Below are 23,921 nucleotides of genomic sequence, written 5' to 3' on the forward strand. Positions count from 1 at the left end.
ATAATTTTGTAACGTGTAAAAACTGTTCTGTAGGACGAAACCGTTTTTATGGTAGTTTTTTAAGTTGGATAGTCTGGTTATAAAATAAGAATTTAAAATATGTATTAGGTTTACATCGGCAAAAATGGAGCTTGAGTGTTATTCGATAAGACAACAAATACAAACCTGGCTGTTCAGATATTTTTAAAATATTGAAAAAGGTTTCAGTTTTCTGGGGGAAATGTACCCAATTAATATAACCATGACAATATGCTATCGTCTAGTATATATTCCAAAACCACAAATTAGGTTATCAATTTTTTTGAAGAATCTTTACCAGTTTTCTTTCTTGATCTGTCAAGGTCTTTCGACTGTGTGGCTTGATTATTTTGGGGAAGCTTGGGGCTTAGGTATAGATGCTCGGGTGACAGTTTTGATTTGGTAAGTGCTTATGTGTTTGATAGATAACAGGCTGCTTCTGTAAATGAGAAATGGTCAAATCGGAAGAGGGTGGAACTCAGCGTCCTTCAAGGGTCAGTTCTGGGACCTCTCCTCTTTTTATTGTTCATCAATGATCTTCCATCTTATTTCAATGCCTTTAAGGTAATACTATTTGCAATCTATACAACTGTCTCCTTGGCATCTGGGAGTCTTCCGTTGAAAGGCTTTTCACGCTACGGAAAGTGTTGAGAATCTCTTGGGGGATATAAGATTTTTGGGGATCGTACTTGACTCGTCGTTACGCTAGGATGTCCACGTTGATCAGCTAGCTGAGAAGCTGTGTAAGGGTGTTTTTCTGTTGAGTGGAATGTCACCTATTTTGCACTTATTGAATCATATCTAAAATATGGTATATTGGTGTGGGGTAACTGCTCTTCTCGTCACAAAATTTTCTCGTTGCAGAGGACTGAGGAGAGCCCTCAGGATAGTTTCTGCTTCAGGTTATCACGATGATTGTAAGCCACTGTTCAGAGATAGGAAAAATCTAACATTCCCCTTTTTATATATTCTGGAAGTATTGATATTTTCGCACAATAGTAGAAGTAACTTGGATATTATCGGGCTAATCATTATTATTGTACGTTAGGAAGACATCAATTTAGAACTGAACGATGCCGCATGATATTGGTAAACGAACAAATGACAATAAATAAGTAACTGCTGAAACAAAGAGAGCACTAACCCATCAGACAAAGCGTTTTTTGATAAATCGAAGTTACTTAGGTTACCCAATATGAAGAAGTCTTGTAAAAAACCTTTGAATCATTACACATTTTTGGTTCTCACCTGGCATTTGAAGGGTATACTAGCATAAAATCCATCATGGAGTCCATCGCACTTGAAGTCAATTTCTTCGGGATCGGGTACCCTTTCATAGAAGGGGTATTCTGAGAGATTGTAGCCATTCAGCTCTTTAGGAAGGTTGGGGTCGTGGATATAATCAAGCTGTGGATTTCCAGTTAATGCAGGTTTCGTGACATTTTTACCGTTCGAATCAGTGCTGGATTCCGTGACTACCTGAAACAATGTAGTCCTTACTTATTTGGAAGGCAAAAGACTATTACTGTCAACTATAGGTTATAGATCTTAATACTAAAGATGTATGCAGATGTTCAGTAATGCATTATAATAACTTCAAGAACATTAAAGATTGTATAAGTAAAGATAAATGGTTATTGTATCCCTATCCTTATCCGCCACCTCAGATTTGTCATGCCTGAGTTAATATTAGGTAAAGTTAAATAGGACTTGGCGAATAAGAAGATCATCTCTTATGCTTTCATTAGCAGTACTATTATTACGTATTCATTCAAAGTACCTATTAAACCTAACACCAGTCATTTCTACATTTGCAAACTGATAAACAATCGTTTTGATTTTTGACGTAGGTATAGTCCAAAATAATTTGTATGAATGTATTGGTCAGCGTGTACCTATGTGACGTGTAAGTAATATATTGGTTTTAATATTATTTTCTTACCACTATTTTGTAGTTGGTAAAATGGTATGTTTGAGCTAAGCCTTCGTCAAATGACTCAAAAAGCCTTGATACTTGGTTATCAAAGTAACATTATGACTAGTCAATTAACAAGTGACTTTGTCGAAATTGAATATATTCACGCTGTTTAATTGCACTATAGCAGTTCCATTTCTGTATGCAATTATAATCCATATGATCCAACGATACCTCCAATGTGAAATCCACAGAAACCGATAATATTTCTTTTCACTTTCACAACTTATCGATAATTTCGTGATATGTATCTTCTCAAATCGATGCTGCCAGTTCGCTTGTTGGTTGACATTTATCCAAAAACGAGTTATGTTGATGAACATCCCTAATTGAGTTCTATTTTCATCTATTTCAGTTACTCGTTGGGATATTTTTGTTATAGAAATGATAAAAAAAGCTGCTAATTCGTGCACGTATATAATCAATATTATCATTTTAATTATAAAAGAAAAATATATGTAAGATTATGAATGAAATAACATAATGTGTAAGAGATATAATTGGGTGTTAGCTAGGGTGTTAGCCAAAATGAAGTATTTTTCAATAAAACAATGTCACTAATTGCATTTTATAGGAACAAATGTAAGCACATATCGCACATAAAATCATTTTGGTGAACTGAATCGGCCATCAGGATCTTATCGTTTGACACCACTGGAAATTTTGAGTTGAAAAGTTACAGGTTAATGTCAACAAGCCTCCGACAACTGGATCAGTGTTCCCAACTTTTCGAAATGAAAATTCCCTCAATTGATGCCAAAAATTCCCTAGTAGATGTATTTTACAGTAAAAATTCGATGCATCCCTAATATTGACAATAATTCAACAAAGGTAGAAAGAGTTTTGTGTTTGGTTTTCGGATGAAAAAAATTGCTTTCCATTTCGAGATTTACTCTTGCCAAACTCACTGCAGGCTATTCTGATAAACTTTGTTTTTGTGCTTGCCTGTCTGTCGGTCTGCATGTGTACGTCAGAACAACTTCAAATATAGAGAAGTGCATGCGTGAAATTCATTGTATCTCGCTTACTACTTGACCGATTTTTATGGAATTTAGTAGGTAATAGGAATGTATTCAGATTGAGGTATGAGTGGTTAAAAACTTGAATTTATGCCCATTCGGATAAACGGTATGACTTGGTTATGCGCAAAAGTGAAATTTCATGGATCTCAAAATTTTGCGTTCCATTTCTTTGATATCGATGGAATTCGATATAGGTATTCAGCTTTTGTTCTAAGTGGGAATTTTAACTCTTTAGGTGAGCACTGCGTCGGTTTCACAACTGTGGAACTCAGATATTTCCTGAACAATGCCATTTACGAAGAAGATGAATGAAATTTTTTCAATCATAACATTCAGTTCAGTGGGTACATTTTCCGGAATATTTGACTTTTGTATTACAAATAATTTTTTAAAATCCATTACTTAGGGATGTGATTTAATTCATCATTACATCTGTAATCAGTAATTATATGTATCTCATCTGACGTTATAAGCCTCAACAATGAAGCACACAACACAGAGAAGTTAACTCATTCAATAAAAAATAAATTTTTACATAAAGAAAATGAATCAATTAGCCATGTCCACTTGTTGATTCAGTAATTCTTCAAGATCGGCAGAACTAACGCTAGTAGAAAGTGCGAAATATTTAGAGCGTGTAGAAATGCTTTTGTAATTCGTATCGACGTTTTACGTACACCCAGGTTGTGTATTAGGAATTTATGGTTATTCAATTGATTATTATTATTCAAGGAATGGTTCCTTTCTGTTTCAAGACATTGGGCATTGTACAGAATTAAATGCGTTTCATTAATTCCTTTTTATAGAAGGTGTGCTTGTGCGATGGATGGTGCTTCCACATTATGTTGAATTATAAAAGTCAGAAATGCTGCAAAAGGAATATACATGGTGTTTCAAAATCCAGTATTGAAATTTCAGCGTATTTTTCAGGCCGAAATAAGACTTTTTGCCGTAAGCATGTATCCGTAAACGCTTAGTTATCGAATTACAGAGTATTCAAGTTTCAATATTTTTTTAGTTTTTTCATCATAGCACTTTTAGTTTTTGAAATATTATAATCAAATTTGAAATATAGGTTGCGTCTCAGGATTTCCATCATTCAGTAGTGATTGTAACAAGCTACAGGGAGATATTTATTCGGGGGTCAAGACTATTTTCGTACCATAAACATTTTGTAGTACGCCGCCGTTTTATTCTGATATATGAAATGAATTTTGTTCATATTTTTTTTTCAATCATTTTTTTTTGGCTCCTTTTACGCATCTGCGATCGTTATCGATATGTTCTCATAATTAGCTCTTGAAAACAAAGCTTTCTCCACCATCGCAGACTGTGAAGCAAAATGTTACTCTTGTTGTAGGTAACATAAGGTCAATTATTGAAAATATCAAATATGTTGCTTTTTAATTATAAAAATTGGCAACATTACACAATTTCCGTAACAATATGATATATACGAAGAGTTATAAATGTTGTTTCTAATTTCCTTTGAATTTACAGATACTACTTGAGATTGATTTTCATCTGTTGAAGTGCCAGCTGTCGTGTTCAAATGCGAAAAGCTTGAAGATTCGCCTGCATAATTTTCCTTTTTTTTGAGGGAGTTTTCCAAAGAAGTTTGTTTACTCATAATTAGATTTTGATTAGTTTTTAGATTATGCAATACACATTAAGATTTTAACATGGAATATATTAGAAAAATTTTACGCCATCCACTTCAAACTTATCAACAGAATATACTGAACCTACTGACCTATCTTTGTGAGTGAAAATGTTATCCGAAGAGATTCGTTGCGACAAACAAGATATTATATGATTAATTATTTGCTTTAGGATCCTAAAAAATTTGAAAAAATGCGCCCTTCCAATTAAAGCAGTTCAGAGCTTTTACCTCAGGATCTCATTAATATTTACGAGATTGTTTATCATCCATTTGACATTTATAGCCCGTATGTAAATAATGATTTCGCCGAGTTGATGCAATTTTTGCACAATTGAATTAATGGACTTAAAATGGATATTCCTCCTGGGGGGATTTAACTCCCTTATCCTCCCACCTTGGGTACGCCACTGGAACTCTAAAAACTCGTCTTATATGACGTTTCAAATATTGATAAACTGAATTTCTATAATGCAGTTTTATGATCAATTTCAAAGATGATAATGTAATGATTAGTGCAGTGGGCGGAAACATTAAAAATGTTGGAATGGTTCGATTAATATTATACAAGCAATTTTTATAGTATAATTTCACGGTCGACTTCTGAAAGACGTCGAGGTAGAAAGTGAAGGTAAGATAATCACTTTTCAATAATTGCTTGAGTAGTAATGTCACTTGATGCGGAATTGACTTCACAAGGAAGATAATGCATTATGTACGTTATAATAAAGCTTTGAGGTTTGGTAGTAGTCGAGTGTTCCAAACCTACTATCACTAAATGATATTTATGGAAATATTTCATTACTTGCAATAAAAATGCAATGAATTATAGAAAATAATGTATAATACTCGTACGGAAGGCTCATTCTACCACTCGTTCATTCAAAAACTCGTCACTTCGTGGCTCGTTTTTGAATTTTGAACTTGTGGAAGAATATCAATGCCTTCTGCACTTGTATTATAAATAACTATTCTCCACATGTTGCACACTATACTTTTCCTATAACTGCACAAATTTCAATAATTCAAGTAATGGACTTGATTGAAATCAAAATGGCCTTTGTTGACAGTACAATGTGCTAATTTATTCCGTTTCCATAGAAACGACTCAAAAGCCCAATTTCATTGGTTTACCAAGCGAGGTGTGGGCAAAGTGCTGTGAGAAATAATATTTCCCACAGTATGAGCAATACATAGTTGAGTAAGCTATGAAGAATACTCTACTTTTCATAGCAGTTGTAGGAAAATTCAATTTTATATTTATTATAACTTTTATTTGGTTATTGAATATTACCTCAGTATCGATACCATCGGTTACATTTGGTACTGGTCCTGGAGTTGTAGTAGTTGTTGTGGATTTACCAAATATAAGCGATGTTGCTCTTATTCCATAGACATCTTGAAAACTAAGCCAAAGGACACCTGAAAAAAAATTGAGATTTTGTGTTATATGGTATAAATAAATACTCATTATTTTCAGTTATAATACCACAAGAGCATAGACAATATTCGATTATACACCGATTCACGAGACGTAGTTCGCGAAATATCATGAGAGCGCAGCTCGAGTGTGTTTCGCGAACTACGACGAATGAAGAGGTTCGTATAATCGAAATATATAATAGTCTATGCTCGAGTTGATAATCGTTACGATTATATAACAAATAATTTCTAGAACTATAACCAAAGCACCGAATTTTGATAATTCAATGAGATTTCACTGAGCTTGAATTTTATTTTTTCGACTGACGTCCATGAATGTTACTATGGAAATGATCAATGATCCCAATATGGCAGAAGGCGAAACACCAAAACGATTATACCACGTCGTCGAGGGTATATTCACTTCCCAATACGCCGTAACTATGGGAAATTTACGAATTCTATTGGTTCATCAAAACATTAGTCATCAGTAGGATAAAGATAATTCAGGATACTGAGGTGGTAGGTGTCAACCATGGTTTTTGGAGGACAGACAATAAAAGTGCTGAGTGAAGGTCATTGGATGTCACCCCAAAACATCAAAATTCGAGAATATAAATTTCATAGGAGCAAAAAAAAATTTTTATAGTATGCAAAATCTCCACTTGATAGAATCTTTTGTCACGGAAACACTAGAGATCTATTTCTTTCCCAATATTCTTCTTTAATTTCTATGATTCCGATCATTCAGAAAATTTTATACGAAGCTTGAAATTGTATTCAATATTTACACTTAGAATCTCATTCATGGTGGTTTTGTGGTCATGGAAATATTGCGTAATTTCTTTTCAATATTCTTCTCGAAATTTGTGAAGTTCTGGTGACGCTTTCAATAAGAAATTAAGCATGAAGCTTGAAATTATTATTTGACATCTAGATGGATCCTTTCATTTCGATTGAATTGGAGGTCTTGAAGTTATCAATCGTTCATTTTTGATAAACATCTAGTCGGATTTTGCTCCATAATGAACTCAACTGTTACATTCGAGTATTTCAAAGGACAGATGGACAGAATTGAAATTGTGATTACTCAGAATTATATCTTCAGTGAGTCAAACGTCATCATTTGATAGTGAGGCCATTCCCAGCTCCACATTCGAAAATCACAAATATCTTCACGAAATGATAGATTGATATTCTTGGGGAACGACTCATAAATGAATATTTACTTTCGAAAACAGTTTTTGTATCGAAAGAATAAATCGATTTGTTTTTACTGAATAAATGCAAATCTAACAAGTTAAATTTTGTTTGCAGGTAGTAGCATAGCATACCTTATAGGTACTATGGTAGTAGGTTCATTTAGCAGTAGTAGACCAGCTGTGTAATTTCGATACCATCAAGTTACGTCATTTCTTTCCAAAATGAAATGAGCATTTAACAAGCTTTTGGCTGATATTTCAATAAACAAATTTGTTTTCGTCTTTTATTTAACGGTTGACTTTTTTTGGCAAGCGCATTCACCTTATACATATAGCTTTCTGCTGTACCTTGTTGATGTAGGCATACCTAAATTGAATGAGTTTGTTGCCCCGTCGGTTCAACGAGATTCTTATAGTTTCATGCGGTTTTTGACTTACAGTTAAGAGTTCATGTTTTCAAAGGTCATCTTGTGACCTTTCGGAATATTATTTTCTTTTATACAAGGTAGATCAAAGAGAATACTTTTGATGAAAGAAAAACATAGTGATGAGATCCGCATCTTTGTTTATCATAAAATCGAAGTTATAGGTAGTCGGAGGAACGTATTTCGAAAAACAAAAACTTCGTGTTTGCCATAATATTTTAAAGCACATCTTCAAGTAGCATTCGTGGATTTCAGCAGTTTTCCAACTTAACGTACCTTGATATACTGGGTGAGTCAAAAATGTGTACCGAGCTTTCTAGGGGTGATAGTACATTGAAAATAAGTATAATTTGATGGATAATCTTATTGGCCAAATTCCTTCCAAAGTTGATAAAATTAAAAAAATTCTCCGCATAACTTCTAAATGGTGGATGCCAACAGATTGTTTAAATACATTTTTTTATTACACTTCTACATTTCTGATTTTATTATAAAGGGTGTTTTTAGTGGGTAAGTCATAATTTTTTTGGGACAACATCTTTCGTTGTACAGTAGGTATTGTATGGATAATCCGAAGGACCCTATAACCCGAATAGCCAATTGGTTTAATGATATGTATAAGTAATCCGATCATCCTGATGAACTCTGCAATCCGATTACAATTTCTTTGGGAGTATTAGGAGAAAGACCAGATCAAAGTTTTGATTTAGTGGAATTAGTGAACAAAGTGAATCGATCTATGATCCAATAGATGAAACAGAAAATCAAAAATGGATACGAGGTGATGACGAAAAAAAATTGAGACACAGAGTTTTAGGGAGATGATGAGATAATTGCTGATGTCACTGAGGAAAATGAAAGCTCTGACAAAGAAGATTAACCTGTTACGGAATTGTCCACTAATAAGGCGATCATATCATTCAATTAATGTCTTTGATGGGCAGAAATACATATTTTTATATAAAGTACACCTTTTTTTATGGAAATGAGTTTGCACGCTCTAGAAATGATTCTATAATCCGAACGACGCGTCGTTCGGATTGTAGATATCATTCAATGTGATAATCCGAATGATTTGATAAACCGAACGGGTCCTGCCAACTTTCTGTTCGGATTATCCATACATTACTGTATTCGTTTTGGTGAAAAAATAGAAGCATTCTATGGAACGAAGAAAATTACATGAAAAAGGAACTCTTATCCAAATGCAGAAAATCGAACCGTCTTCGTTATATTTGAGTTTTTGTAGTCACATGATGTCAGCAGATTCATTCATCGATAACCATAGAAGTTGTCCCAAAAAATCATGACTCATCCTCTAAAAACACCCTTTATGACAATATCAGAAATGTTAAAGTGAAATAAAAAAATGTATTTCAACAACATACATTTTATGCATAAAATTTCAATCTGGTGGCATTTACCGTTCATACGATTTTTTAAATTTTATCAACTTTGGAAGAATATATCTCCCTTATATTTGACTGTACAAAAATTTTGCGATGAAATACATACAGTCAATACATATATCCGAATTTGGATATTTTGAAGACCTTACTGCAACTTCGAATACTATTCAGAGGGTGCTTGTAGGTCTGGGTTTGAGAAACTCAATTTAACGAAATACCGTTTCGATTTAATTTTAAATCATCATTAGTGCTATTGCCAGTTGGTCCCTATTGTCAACTACATGAAAAAACAAGTTGAACATTATTATACATAACATCCATAGGGAAATTGAATTTGATAATGATTCTATGGTAGAAAGGATTGCGATTATGAAGAAGAGATACTTGGAATTGATATTATAAAAAATATAAAGGACCAACTAAGTATAATAATTCCGATACCATATAAAGGAGTATCAATTTATAAATGAGTATTGAATGGAAATCTGATAGGTATCAGGAAGAACTTGAACAAAGATCTTTGTCAATTCACAAGAGAATATCTTATCTGAAAGTCATCACTATATCCTGCGATGGAGGTGATAAAATAATTCTGCGAATAATTTTGAATGTCAACTTCAATACCTTCAGGCAACGTTATTTTCACAATCTCCAATACCTAGATATTACATAATACGTCCTTCTGACTATCCAACATAAGAATTCTTAGTACAAGTTTCTGTTCCAAGTATCATCTTCTCTCCATCTCCGTTATGTCTATGGGTGGTAGAGACTTTTTTATTTGGTACTTCTATGGATTCGCGTTGCTAACCTTCACCCAGTTATCTTAGTACCATATGGTATATGGGTAATTTTAAAATAACACTTTCATGACGTCTGTGAATTGACCATCTACGAAGAACTATTTTCACATGTTTTCCTTGATGAAGCTTCTTCAAACATGTGATTAAGCCATGAATTAATAATGAATGGGAAAGTTCGAATTCGTTCTCTGGTTAGAAATGAAAAAAAAAAATTGAGGAAGTCCTGAAAAGGTTTCATTTTGTTTTTAGTGAAAAAGTTTCAAATCGTTTTTACTCACACAATGTGTATATTCTTTGATGAATAATAAAAAAAGTGTTTTCAGAAAATGGCTCATGAGACTAATTGTTCGTTGCTCGTCGCACGTTCTAGGAGATGTTTTTTTAGGGATGTCGATGAATGTAGATTTAATACCGGTCTTTTATACCCTAATGTATATTTTTGTAATTCTTCTTATATTATTATCATCAAATAGTTTCAAAATCTCTACATGCACCCTATCTGATCCAGTAGCCTTACTGTCTTTTTTTGAACTTAAAGCTTTTCTTGCTTCTTCTTCGGTTATTGATGGACCAGAATATTGTGTCTTTTATATGTGCAACTCGGCAGGAAAGTAAATTGACTGCCTTAGCTGAATTCCTAGTCTCGCTACGCTCGGCTATGAGTTATCAGCCGTGGCAGTCAATCTACTCCTTTGCTGCCTAGTAAAACAAATATTATTTTCTTCTTTCCGTCTTCACTGGCAGCTTACCGAGGAAACTACAGTGAAACCCTTCTTTGTATTAGTGAATTTAAAAATTTTTTTTTTAATTAATTTTTTTTAAACCAGAGTGACGCTACAAATATTGGGGAAAGTTCGAACAATTTTTTTGGGAATGAATTTCTCGAATATGGTAGAGAATCAGTGTCTTCTAATTCACTGTTCACTATGAACTAACAAATTTTGATACAACTCCTAACAAAATCTGGAAAATTCATGATAATGAGACTATTTATTTTGAGAACCTGATCCTTTTCTAGCATTTCATGGGACACTTTCTTACACTCTCAGAATTCCATAGAAAGATTCAGAAGTTGAATTTATATATTTCAGGGTCTTATAAAATATTTGTCAACTGATATTTTGCCATTCATACTTTGGTCCTAATCGAACCAAAATTTCCTATAAGTATTATGTTAAGTTCATTTCCTTCGAAAATGATTGTTTCAATATTGTTGGTTTTCAATTTATGGATCGAATGCTCCAGCTACTGATTTTATTTCTCAATCTGAAATTTATTTCAGATACAATGTTGAAGGAATCGATCATTATTACCATAATATCAGGGATAAAAAAAATTACTCACCTGCTGATAGTAATATCCAAATTCCAGGAGGCCTTTTCATTTTCTGCAAAAAAAAAATAAGGACTTAATATAACATTATTGACTATTTTTTTATTCTTCAGATTTAGGTTGGAGAATATCCGTTTTTCATATCAATTATTATGATTTGCCATTTGATTGCGCGACTTTCTCGGCTCATGATCAAGTTGTTGTAGCTATTAAGTACTAATTATATATCAGATATGAATCTTGATGATGAAACGATGCAAGGTACCAAGTTGTATATAATTGAAGACTATTATAATGATAATTGATATTAAACGATAATAATTACAGATTACAGAACTTTTGGGTATTCTTTTTCTTTTCATCAGAAAATTGAAAATTATCTGAAAACATAAGCAATAACTTTTTTCATTGAAGTCTTCAAATAAAAAAAATATATAAATCTCATGAAAAATGAGATTTATAATTATAAATCTCATGCAAAATCAGAGATAATTCAAAAAGAATATAGAGAAAAAAATTCTCAATATCTTTGTGACCCTGAAACCCATGGGGTTGGGTTTTTTGTGCAGAATTCGAAACTGAACATTATTCCTGATCTCATCATTGGAACTACAGAACATTCAAGGCGAATATAGGAAAAGAAATACCCAATATTTCCTTGATTGCGTAACCGATAGGGGTGAAAATTTGCTTGTTTATATTGACTAATGAATTCAATTTAGCTGGAATCGAAGGAAAGTTAGCTATTACGTAAAATTTCAACTTCGGAAATTGAGAACTAAGACTAAGATGAATATTTAATTCGGTACAATAAGTAGGTAAGTGAAAAAAATGGGAAGATCACTAAGGTCGAATCAGAAGCCTTTGGAAGCTCGTTAATTGAACCTTTGGAATACATAGTTATATGTATTCCAGATTATAATTGGTGCACAAATTATGAGCTCTTTTCATTTTTTGGACTTAATTTTATGAATTAGTTTTTCGATTTAGAAGTCCTACTTGTGTCTTTTCAAAGGTAAATTGTTACGTAATAGCTTTTCCTCGTTCCTATCTACCGACGGATATTGACGCTTACTCGACAATAGAGCCTATCGGAGTACAATGATAGACTTCACCTTTACGTATAAGTTATATAACCGCAATCAGTAATAAAACTTCACTACCCACAAGCAAATACAGACCTTTCCAAGTGAACTGAATTCTGTTAAAATATCCAAGTGGTCGATCACTTCGCACATTCAATGATAGCAGCTGATGATGATTCTGTTACAAAAGCTGTTTACCCAACCAATTTATTAGAATAGACGTGACATGGTTAAAATAATTGGTTCGATGATACTTTCACCTTCCAGCCATTGACCAACAGTATTTTCGGTCATTGAGAATAACAGAAGTCCTAAGGCCGGTTTCTTTCAATTCAATATTGTGCAAATTTAAAAAATATACTAGTGAACTATTTTAGACAAAGTTAACAATCGAAGGTCTCTTGATCTTCTCATGGAGGCCGTATGGTCTACTAGAGATGTATTCAAGTCAAGCTAGTTTGATTTTACTCACACTTGAAAATCAAACTTTTTATGTAAAAAAAGTTTGATTTGACTTGATTACTGTATCTTTAGGTTTAGCTTGAAATCAAACTTCTTCAAACAGTCAGGGCCGGCGCGAGCAATTTTGGCACCTGAAGCAAAGAATTCTGAAAATGTTTCAATGAACACCCCTCTCCTCATTTTTGATTTCTCTAGCGTTTTTGCTGATAGTTACTTTCTGAAGTAGTTTCCACTGGGTTTCTTTTTTTCGGACATTTTTACCTAAAATAAATTCCTGAACAACAATGCGTAAGTAATATATCTGATTCTCACATTCACAAGATTGCGTACAATCGATGAAAGATTACCCATCACACCACAAGTAACAAAGTGCGGTTAGGCATGCAAAGCTTCGAAAACTAAACGGGATTAAAAACATATGTTCAGCTGAAAATATTTAGTATTTATCAGTAACTAGTTTCGAATGCAGAATCGTATGAATTTTATGTTGAATGGGTAAACAACTTCCACGTAATTCGAAGTTTTGTTTTTCGTCTTTGTGAAATATTCAATTAGGGTAATAGGCAATGCTGCTTATATTGCTTGGGTCGCTATGTGTATTTCTTGAACATGCGGCTTAGTAAAGACGGTTTGGATATTTTGTTGCAGGGAATGTTGATAAACGCAGCAAAGCGGATCAACCTCATGTTGTTTTTAACAATCAAGACTATTTTTTTTTAGAAATATGAAAGGGTGGCCACAAACTGGGCTAAATTACCGTCCCCCTAAAAGAGGTGCCTGAAATAGTCGCTTCACTGTTTCACCCCTAACGCCGGCCCTGCAAACAGTTTGAAGTTTGAATATCATATTGCGCAACTGAACCTGTACTATGCCATTCCGCAAATTAGTATAGTTCATATTTCATGTATTGTGCGTTATGCCTGAACTCGAAATGTCTGAACCTGAACTTTTTTCATGTAGCTCATGCAGCTCGGAATACTTACTAAAACAAAGTGAGTCTGATTTTGAAGATTCCCCCCCTGCAAAAATTATGAGAAAAAATCTGTAGACGCGGCAAATCACAGATTTTTTTGATGATGCGGCAGCCGATTTTAAAACAATGAAAATTGCAAAGTGTAAATTATGTGAAAATAGAGAACAAATGTATAAAATGACAATAGTAGAACTAGATATTTAACAACATTTGTTGAAGAGCCACGAAAAATTGTATGAAGAAGAATTTTCGCAGGAAGCAACACTCTCTGGGTCAAGTAGTATTTGTGGTAGTAGCATTTTAAAACGTAGGATCCAAAATTGTCGAAATAGTTTTTGAACGGCAGCGCCTTTATTCTTAAAGTTGAAAATATGCGGTTTGAAATAATGTGTTTTCTTGTTGTTTTTAATTAATGAAGGTATTTTTTGCATCTACTAACTATATTTAACATGAATATCTTAGCCATTCAAGGCATATTCACTAAATAAATTATTGTTCAAACAAGTTTGACAAACAGTTTGAATTTTCAAACCTGTAACCATTTTCCAGTTTGACTTGATTTGAATTATTTTTCAGAAAGATTGACTTGAGTTTGTCTTGATTTCAAGTCAATTTCAAGTCAATCTCAAATATTCAAGGCAAACTTGTGCAACTCTAGTATGGTCACATACCATGAAACACTGTTAACAATTTTCGAATATATATTATTTATTGAATTTCAATGTCTATATTATCTCTCTGTCAAACGAGGATCGATGGTAGTTCTGTAAGTTACAAAATTTAAAATAACTCTGATTTAGTGTCTGTCGTTATGTGTGTCTTCAAATTGTTGTACCTTGTACAATTCTAGTGAAATAGGGTATGTGTATACTGAGCGCTTCGTAGATAGTGCCGCAATGATTGAAAGTATAGAAGAAAAAACTCTGCAAATGGGTGTCTATAGGTCAATCGTCTAGAGTAAGTAATTTTCAGTCTTGTAGCACTATTATCTCCCGAAAAGATCTGATTGACGCATCCGCAACACACGCCATATTCATATATTCGAAAAAAAACTTAAATATTGATTAAATATGACAACACCGGGAATTCCTCGTTTGCGTTTATTCAACGCGCACCCGCCACCTGGAAAATCTGAATTTTGTAAGGGACCATCTACTATCTAAACTCAACCCCTATATCAAATTTCATTAAAATCGGATAGAAATTGTACAAGTCAGACGGATAAACAGGCTGATATACACACAAGAAACCAAAATTGTTCAGCAAGTCAGTGGAAATTTTAAAATCAGTGAAAAAATTGTTTTTCATCCCAGAAGTGATAACAATGCTTCCGCCACCTTCGGTAGACTAGGAAGCAATAAAATGAAATAAAACCTTGAACACTTTTATTATGCCACAGGCCATACTTAGTTGTCACATCGAAATTTTTTTTTTAATTTAGTCGTCTTACTTACGGTTGAAGAAAAAATTTCATCATTTCACAGGGAGATTTTTTGAAACAGACTGGATTTCATTCATGATGCAAAGGTGATTAGTGGTTAAATACTTTTTGGGAGCATAATTTCATCATCTACCTTTTTTTTATATAACATTCATATTCTAATTTTGCATTATAAATACATGAACATTTTCAAATTTTAGATTCATTTTACTTATCATATATGTATTAATGAATTCTCAAATATTTGCCTAAAAACAAACTCTATGTTATCTTCACACCATTCCCATGAAGTCTTTGTAGGCTAATTTTTCAAACGGAAGCTTGTTCACTGATTTGGTGTATAACGAATTTAAATTTTACCGGTTTTACTTATTTGGTCGTATGAGGTAAATTATGAAAGTTCAATTAATAATTACTTAACCTTCTATTGTCCTCATATTATCCAATCGAATGCGATTATTACTGAATAATTAGATGACTACTTTCGTTGCTGAGTGGACTTTGAGCCAACTATACATCTATACATAATATAAAAATGATTTCGTCACATCAACCTCTACGTTAACAAATTGAACCGCTAGTCAACTCCAAATTTGAATTTTCTCTTATTATTTTCAATGATAAACCTTAGGAATTGGTAGTTTGAGGAATCAAAATTTCAACCCCCTTCGGATCTCATCTGAGATTCATCAGAGATCTTCTGAGATTGTCTTTATTTCGCTCACGATGAAAGACCAACGGTTCAATGTCAACAAAATGAAAAAAACGAGAAGCTACTCGCCTTTCACCATAAGGTTGGTCTTGCATTAACATTTTACTTATGCATACCAATCAATTTTAATTCGGATTTAAAGAATTACTGTTATAAAAAACAAGGATCAATTATTTCAAGAAAAAAATTACATATTCAACAAACTGCCGTCAAAATTATTTAATTCTTCGGATTGCTTGAAACCTTGAATGAAGAACTTTCGTAAATTTCAAATCAATATGCAATTTGATTTGGAGATCAATTCCCATCAAGTGAGGAAAACAATTTGGTATAAAAAAACTGCAAATTTTGCACTGTGGTTTATTATGTCCTTTTTTAATATCTTCACACGTATACGATGAAAATATAATAAATATCAATATAAATATTTTCAATAAATATAGGGATTTGCATCTGGGATCAGCAGTTCCGAAATCTGTATCAAAATTTTTGAAATTTATATCTACGGTACTATAAGTACTAGGACCTTGTGGAAGATAAATTGTATCCTATGCCATCTAATTGTAAGCGATATATGTGTTCAATTTCATGATTATGTGTAGACAATTATTAATATTTGTTCTACTTTACTCTTTGATTTTTTCCGAAAAAAAAATGAGGATAGCCTTTGAGCGCTCGTCATTCATGTGCCAATGTCTATACCTATTTAGACTTATGTATTCTCCATGGGATATAGCGGCGCATGCCTTGCATACCCCTAAAATAATAGATATGTTTCATGCCCTGAATGACATTCTGTCGAAAATTTTGAGTGGAAAACATTTGGCCATCGTCTTTGTCATGCTAATTATATCTGAAATAAGTAATTGGAGTTTACAATGCAGATGATCTACAAAGGCTGTTATACGCATTCCACACCATAAGTAAATGATTCATCATGAGAATATCCATCGAAAATACAAAAACAATTGTTATAAGCAAGGAGCCATTAAGATGCAAGCTGGTGGTGGACGACAAACCAATAGAGCAGGTCATGATCTTCAATAACCTAGGAGTCGATATATCCGCAAATCAAGACAGAGCACGAGAAGTAAAAAGCCAAGTGAACAAGGCGAATAGAATTTCAGGAAGCTTGGCGGATATAATTTGGAACAACAAATATATGAGCAAGGCCGCAAAGGTAAGAATATACAAGACCTGCATTCGGCCAGTCATGACATACGCAATAGAGACGAGAGCTGACAACAGTAAGACTAAATCAATTCTTCGAGTTGCCGAGATGAGAACACTGAAAAGAATATCGGGATATACATAGAGAGATCGCATTCGTAATTCGACAATACGTGAGGAACATGGAGTGCAAGACATAGTAAGATGGGGGAGGAAACGTAGGAGAGCATGGAACGAGCACGTGGAAAGAATGGCACTCAACAGGATAGCGAGCTGTGAGCCTAAAAAAAGGGGAAAAAAAGGGGAAGAATAGTTTACAATGCTGACTGTACTATACTTGAGGTTGAAGTAGCCACACTCTTGTACACTGAATCTCTATTTGTGTTTAACTCTGTTTTATTCAACCACTATTTTTTAAAGTTGAAGTTTTTGAAAAATTGTATGAAAAAAAAACAAATAAAAATTCCCCAAATTATGGTAACTTCATTTCTAAATGATATCTTCGATTTTGGCTCCGTCATATGGCGCTATTTTGAAGCTTGTTCTTTCATTATCAGATAAAATGGGTCATATGTAAGTGGGGTCGAAATTGACCCGTTTTATTTGAAATAGTAAAATTTAATTCTTGCGACATATGAATTCAGTGTTGAACGACAAAACGTTAGTTGCTGGTAATAACGAAGCGAATATTTTACTATGAGCAATTATTATTTGTAAATTTTGGACAAGAATTATTGTTGTAAACGAGTATTTAAAGAACTCTAAATGCACTGTATCTTCTTATTCATAGGTGTTTTCGAAGAAGTCAATTTAACTGAAGCATTCTCAGTTCTGCAGCACATGAAATTTTGTTTTTAAGGTAAAATTCAATATGGATCCTTTATTCGATTGGTACTATTTGTTCATTTTACAAATCGTAAAACACATTACCCTAACCATAATCCTTTGGGTATAGACAGATCCGCCTCAGCGACAAAAATAATACCTCCAGATTTGAAAAGGAAAATAAAAAAAATGTGAAAAGGTTCAAAACAAAAACGAAACAATTTTTATTGGCGAACCAAGGCTATTTCGAGTGCTCTATATTTCTGTACTTCCTAATTTTCGGCATTTTTCCACCTGTATCGTTTTAGTGCCTTGTCAATTTGGAGGAGAAGGTCTTCACACAAGGCTTCCATCATGTACTATCATGTTAATACAGGGTGTTAGGTTAACATACGGCAAAAATTCAATATGTTATTTCTTGGACTATTTTAAGTTTATATCATCCTATTTTGATTTTGGAAAAAGCGCTTTGTTGGGAAGATATAGGTGGAAAACCATTTTCAACAAACCAAATTGTGATTTTTTTCAAATTATTATTGTAGGTGAAATAAAAGTATGGCGTAGAATACATGGCTCGCTATACGAATGCCGAGGAGGCTAATATGCATTTTGTATGGACTTGCTGATGGCAATGCATTAGAAGCTAGCCGACTGTACGTTGAGCGATTTCCTAACAGCATTGCACTCGATAGAAAAATATTTCAAAGTATTCATCAACGCCTTCAAGAAACGGGAACATTGAAGCAGAGGACCATCAGGAAAGCGAAGGACTGTAAGAACTGTAGAAGTGGAAGACAAAGTGCTGGACATGATAGAAGAAGATCCAGATACTTCTACGAAAAAACTTGCAAATACTTTGAATGTAAATAGCCCATACCACATTCAAAGCGTTCAGGCACTTCTTCCTGCGAATTTTGCTCCACGTATTGCATTTTGTCAATGGCTTTTGCACACAATGGTTGAAATACCTCAACTACTTACGCTGACTCTTTTTACCGATGAAGTCTGCAGTTTCTTGCCAAATGCAAAGAGGAATTTCCACAATAACCATGTGTGGGCTGACGAAAATCCACATGATATTTTTGAAGATCGGTTACAACATCAGTTCTCGTTGAACGTTTGGTTCGAAATTGTGGATGATTGGCTAATTGGAACGGTATTTCTAGCAAGAAGACTGACCGGTGAACTATACCGTAACTTTTTTTAAAACAAACGCTACCTCAGTTTCTGGAAGATGTACAATTGGCTACAAGACAGGTAATGTAGTTAATGCATGATTGATGATGCCCAGCTCATTTTAGTGTAGTTGATCGAGAGTTTTTAACTGCAATATATGGAGATCACTGGATTGGTCGAGGTGGAACTCACGTATAGCCTGCTCGATCCCCGGACTTAAACCCCCTAGAATATTTTCTATGGGGGCATCTAGAGTCATTAGTTCATACTATAGGCCCGTGGAAGATGTGAACGATTTAAGAGATCGGATAATTGTTGGGTGTAACTCAGTAAGAAATGACCCTGGTGTTTTTGAAAGAGTTCGGCAGTCTATGAGGAGAAGATTGGATGGTTGCACGCGATCTGAAGGTAGCCATTTTCAACAATTGTTGTAGGTTAAGAGATGATAAATGTAATTTTTAGCAATGAATTGTTATTTGTTGGAAATTTGTTTTGTCTTATATCTTCGCAACAAAGCGGTTTTTCAAAAATAATCCAATGAAAAAATATCCTTAAAGTAGTCCAAAAAATAACCTCTTGAATTTTTGATGCATGTTTACCTAACACCCTGTATAGAATGCCATTTCAATTATTTTCTGATCGGAATAAATTGCAGAGGAGTGTTAATGTTTGAGATGACTTTCTTGGTAAAATATATTCGAAAGAATTGGATTCATCCATACAATTCGAATGTTCCTTCCTCCAACCGAATTCTCATAACCTTCTAGTTCACAGTAAGAATCTAGGTTGGAAGCTTCCATAAAATAGTCGATGTTGAAGACAATGGGACTTTTATTTTAACGACTATGCTCTTGAAGGATCTATATTCAAAGAATCCTCTCGCATTATACGGCTAAGGTTAGGAGAAACTAAAGCCATCTTAATCAAAATTAATTGCTCTTTTTATGTAGATTTTGGGAACAATAAAGTTCAGCGAAGGAAAAGTAGTTTTTTCAGTATGCATGGCTATTAATATTGAATATATTTGAATTCTTGATGATATCATTGTTGAGAAGATCACTTCTCGAAGTGATCCACAAGTATACTTTTTATTCTTTTCATAAGATAGATGAAAAATAGAATATTATATCAAATGACTTTTTGACATACAAATTTCAATTGTTCATCTGTGATTATTACTCATTTGATTATATTTAAATGTACCCACTGATTGGATTCAAGAATATTAAGTATTCAATACAAATTAGTCTTCTTCAATATGTATATTCAAATCGATCTTGATTGTGTGGGAATTCGGAATTAAGATTCAGTACTTTATATTTAGAACGTTTCTTCTTTGATAGTTAGATATATCCTCCTACATTATTAGGTAGGCACATCATACTGAAGCTTTTTACTACTCCAATTTTGGTTTGGGGAACTATAACTCATCGAATATATTTGGCTGCTGTGACAGATATCTTCTGTAATTGCATAATTTCAGGAGTGGTATGGAAAAAGGGTAAAAAAAACTAAGATTATTACGTTATGTTACTGAATGAAGTTGATCCCTTCTAGAGTAATATATTAAAAAAATAGCTGTGTCAATAAGAGCTGACAGCATGTTTTACTCTCTGAGACCAGTTCGTCTAAACTAAACTTCATGAAATATATCTCTTGTTGTGTGACCCCATTATACTATCATTGATACGATTAAAGTAATCTTCAAAGAATTACGGACAAGTCAAAAATGTAGTTTGAATAAAGGTAATATTTCTACTACTGTTACATAGTAGTGAATTTGGTATTCACTCATCCATGTATCAATAATGCAAAAGACCTTCCTCAACATAGGACAACAAAATTTGAACTGTCCCCATCTCATAAGGGCATTGAAATTTTCAATAATCTACCTGACAAAATTAAGATTTTAAATGAGTTCAGATTCAAGGATGCCATAAAGCGTATATAAATTGAAAAAGCTTATCACAGTGTGGGGGAATACATGACAGATGGTCAATTCAGATAATCTTTGTTCACTTATTATGTTTTAAGATTATATTATATGTTTGTTTTCATTTTCTCTTAGAAATAGCTTATTATTTTGTACTTCATTAGATATGAAGTGTTCCATACATTCTTTGTAATGTCGAAGGGATTAATAAAGAATTATTATTATTATTTTTTTTTATTATTATTATTAATATTATAAACAATCGTAGGAACTATCTCTATGTCTAAATTTAATGTGTCGTTTTGTTGATGAATAGATATAGCGAAATTTTTATATTTTCTTATTTAATGAGACCTTATATAGTACCTATAGTTTTATGGAGATGTCGGTGAGAAATGTTAACATCGGTAAAATCCTTACTGATGCCTCTGGCCAAGCAATTAGTAAACAAGGTTTTAACGTGTTGATAACAGATTCGGTAAGTATAATAGGTAACCGAGAAATATGGATCGTGGAAAAATATTCTAATGGACCTTAATCTAAGGAATACGCTTTGAGCCATATATTTATTATCGAGTAGTATTTCTACCACATTCTTCAGTAAAATAATCGATTCTTTCTATCATATCTTCGTGGAAAAGCTACCCTTGTTACATGCAGGACCGCCGCCAGATATTTTGGCCCTCCGACAAAATAAAATTTCGCTGCCCTGCTTTGCCTAATTGATCTGAATTATCTTTGAAGGAGCCTCTGTTATTCCCCATGGGCATGGTTTCAATTTATGATGAAATCTTAATTTTTATCTTGATATTTCCTTGTCAAAATTATCAAATGTTTTGTCGATTTCATCTAAAAACAACCTGCATTGTTTAAAATTACGACGCTCTATAAGTCTATTGTAAAAAGACGACGTAGTTCTAAAAAAAAAAAAATTGGCTCTTGGTAATTTTATTATTTTACTACAAAGAGTGGTATTTTCACTAAGAAAACATTCTTCTTCAAAAAATATATCTTGTTCCATTAACTGACTGTGCCCCTAAAATTTGGCGCCCCGGCAAAATGTCCGGTTTGCCGGTCCTTGCAGCGGCCCTGGTTTCATGTAGCTAGAAGGAACCGTTTTTTAGATATTCGGATAAGTCTGATAAACGATGCGTTTTGAAGTTATTACCATTATTTAGCATTTTTCACAAGAATACTTGGGCCAAGTTTCATATGTTTGAAACCTACCGTTTTTGAAATATTTCAACATGAATGAATTTATTCGATGAGATTTCGAAAATGAATACTGGAAGAAAGGATGTAAGTACTGAATTTTTGATAATCATTGAGAACTTTACTTTGTTTCCAAAATGAGACATTTCATTGATGATCCATTCGGACGTCAATATCGGGCTCATTTCAAAATACATACCCCTACTTAATATTTTATTAGGTGGAAAATTCTCTACTAAATAAAAAAAATAAAATAGGGTGTGTCATTTGGAATAACACCAATATTAACATTTAAATTAGTCATCAATGAATCCTTTCATTTTGAACACCCCGTAGAGTTTTTAATGATTATCAAAAAGTCAGTCCTTACTTTCGATTTTCTAGTATTGACTTTGAAAATCTGATTCATTAGATATATTATCAAATGAAGATCATGAATGGTTTTGAACCAAAAATATAAAATCACTTCTATTTAGTCAGGGATCTACTGCTTCATAAGTTTGTTCCTTATTAATCATAATTGTCGATTTTTTGTTTAAGATTGAGGGATATATTGTTTTATTGATGGTTAAATGTAAAAGTAGTGTAAACCAATTAGACAATAATCATGATTAATAAATCAATTTATTTTTTTTCGAAATTATTTGGTTATTCCAAAAACGCTTCAATATATGAAGTATTGAAATAATTGAAATATCTCAAAAACTGTATTTTTTAAGAATATGAAACTTCGTACGAACTTTGGTGGTTTTAATCCATGCAATCTAAAATTCGATAAAAAACAGGGAGTTCGATAAAAAAGAACAAATGTATTACTTGAACAAGATAATTTAAACAGGGCCGCCAACATACCGGACATTTTGCCGGGGCGCCAAATAGTAGGGGTGCATATTCAGTTAATGAAACAAAACTTTTTGCCCTTTAAGACATAAATATTAAAGGGCAAAAAATCCTGCATCGTTTGAAAGTACCACGCTCTATGCATAAAAATAAAGTGTCGTACTTTTAAACAATGCAGGATGTTTTTTTGATGAAATCGACAAAAAGACGTTTGAAAAATTTGACAAGGTGATTCTGAGTTAAAAAATAACGATTTCATATGGAATTGAAAAGATGCCTGAGACGACTAACAGAGGCTCCTTCAAAGAAAATTCATATAAATTAGCAAAAGGAGTGAGGAGAAATTTTATTTTGCCGGGGCGCTAAAATATCTGACGGTGGCCCTGAATTAAAAATTCATGTTATTTTAATAATCAGTAATTAATATATGATATCCTACATTGCTATATTCTCACCTTGTGATTTAAAGTGTTTTTCAACTCTAATGTGATTATTAGCAATACACAATCTTACACCCAATTTGTTTGAATTTAAAACGTTTGCACTACCAACACGAAATTAAATATCACTTTCACAGGAACTATTGGAAAATCATTGTCAAATAAACAATTTTTCGATTTTAAAAGCACAAAAACTAAGAAAAACTGCAAGAGTTCAACTTCCAATTCACTGTCGTCTGTCTTCAGTAGCGACACCGCCGCACAGCAAGAATAAGAAGTAGATGTAACACTCGAAAGTGTTGCTCGCACACTATGTTTCGATAGAGGATTGGTAAATGCAAGAATACCAGGGGTCTTGACAAGGTTATTTCGAACTTTCAATTC

General features: G+C 33.2%; 1 protein-coding gene across 3 annotated transcripts in view; it reads right to left on the reverse strand.

The window, feature by feature from the left end:
• The window catches only part of LOC123676948 (uncharacterized protein DDB_G0283697), a 54,376-nt gene that overhangs the window by 6,736 nt on the left and 23,719 nt on the right, over positions 1–23,921 (reverse strand). The window contains exons 2-5 of one of the 3 annotated variants that reach the window (XM_045613309.1): positions 23,164–23,167; positions 11,281–11,323; positions 5,970–6,097; positions 1,267–1,497 (exon numbers count right to left, since the gene is read on the reverse strand). In XM_045613309.1, coding sequence (XP_045469265.1) covers positions 1,267–1,497; positions 5,970–6,097; positions 11,281–11,320 — 399 coding nt within the window. In that variant the 5' untranslated portion in view covers positions 11,321–11,323; positions 23,164–23,167. Of the gene's footprint in view, positions 1–1,266; positions 1,498–5,969; positions 6,098–11,280; positions 11,324–23,163; positions 23,168–23,552; positions 23,853–23,921 lie in introns of those variants that run through there. The other 2 variants (XM_045613302.1, XM_045613293.1) reach the window with 2 other exon arrangements.

Source organism: Harmonia axyridis, chromosome 1, assembly GCF_914767665.1.
Source record: "Harmonia axyridis chromosome 1, icHarAxyr1.1, whole genome shotgun sequence".
Classification (NCBI taxonomy): Eukaryota; Metazoa; Arthropoda; class Insecta; order Coleoptera; family Coccinellidae; genus Harmonia; species Harmonia axyridis.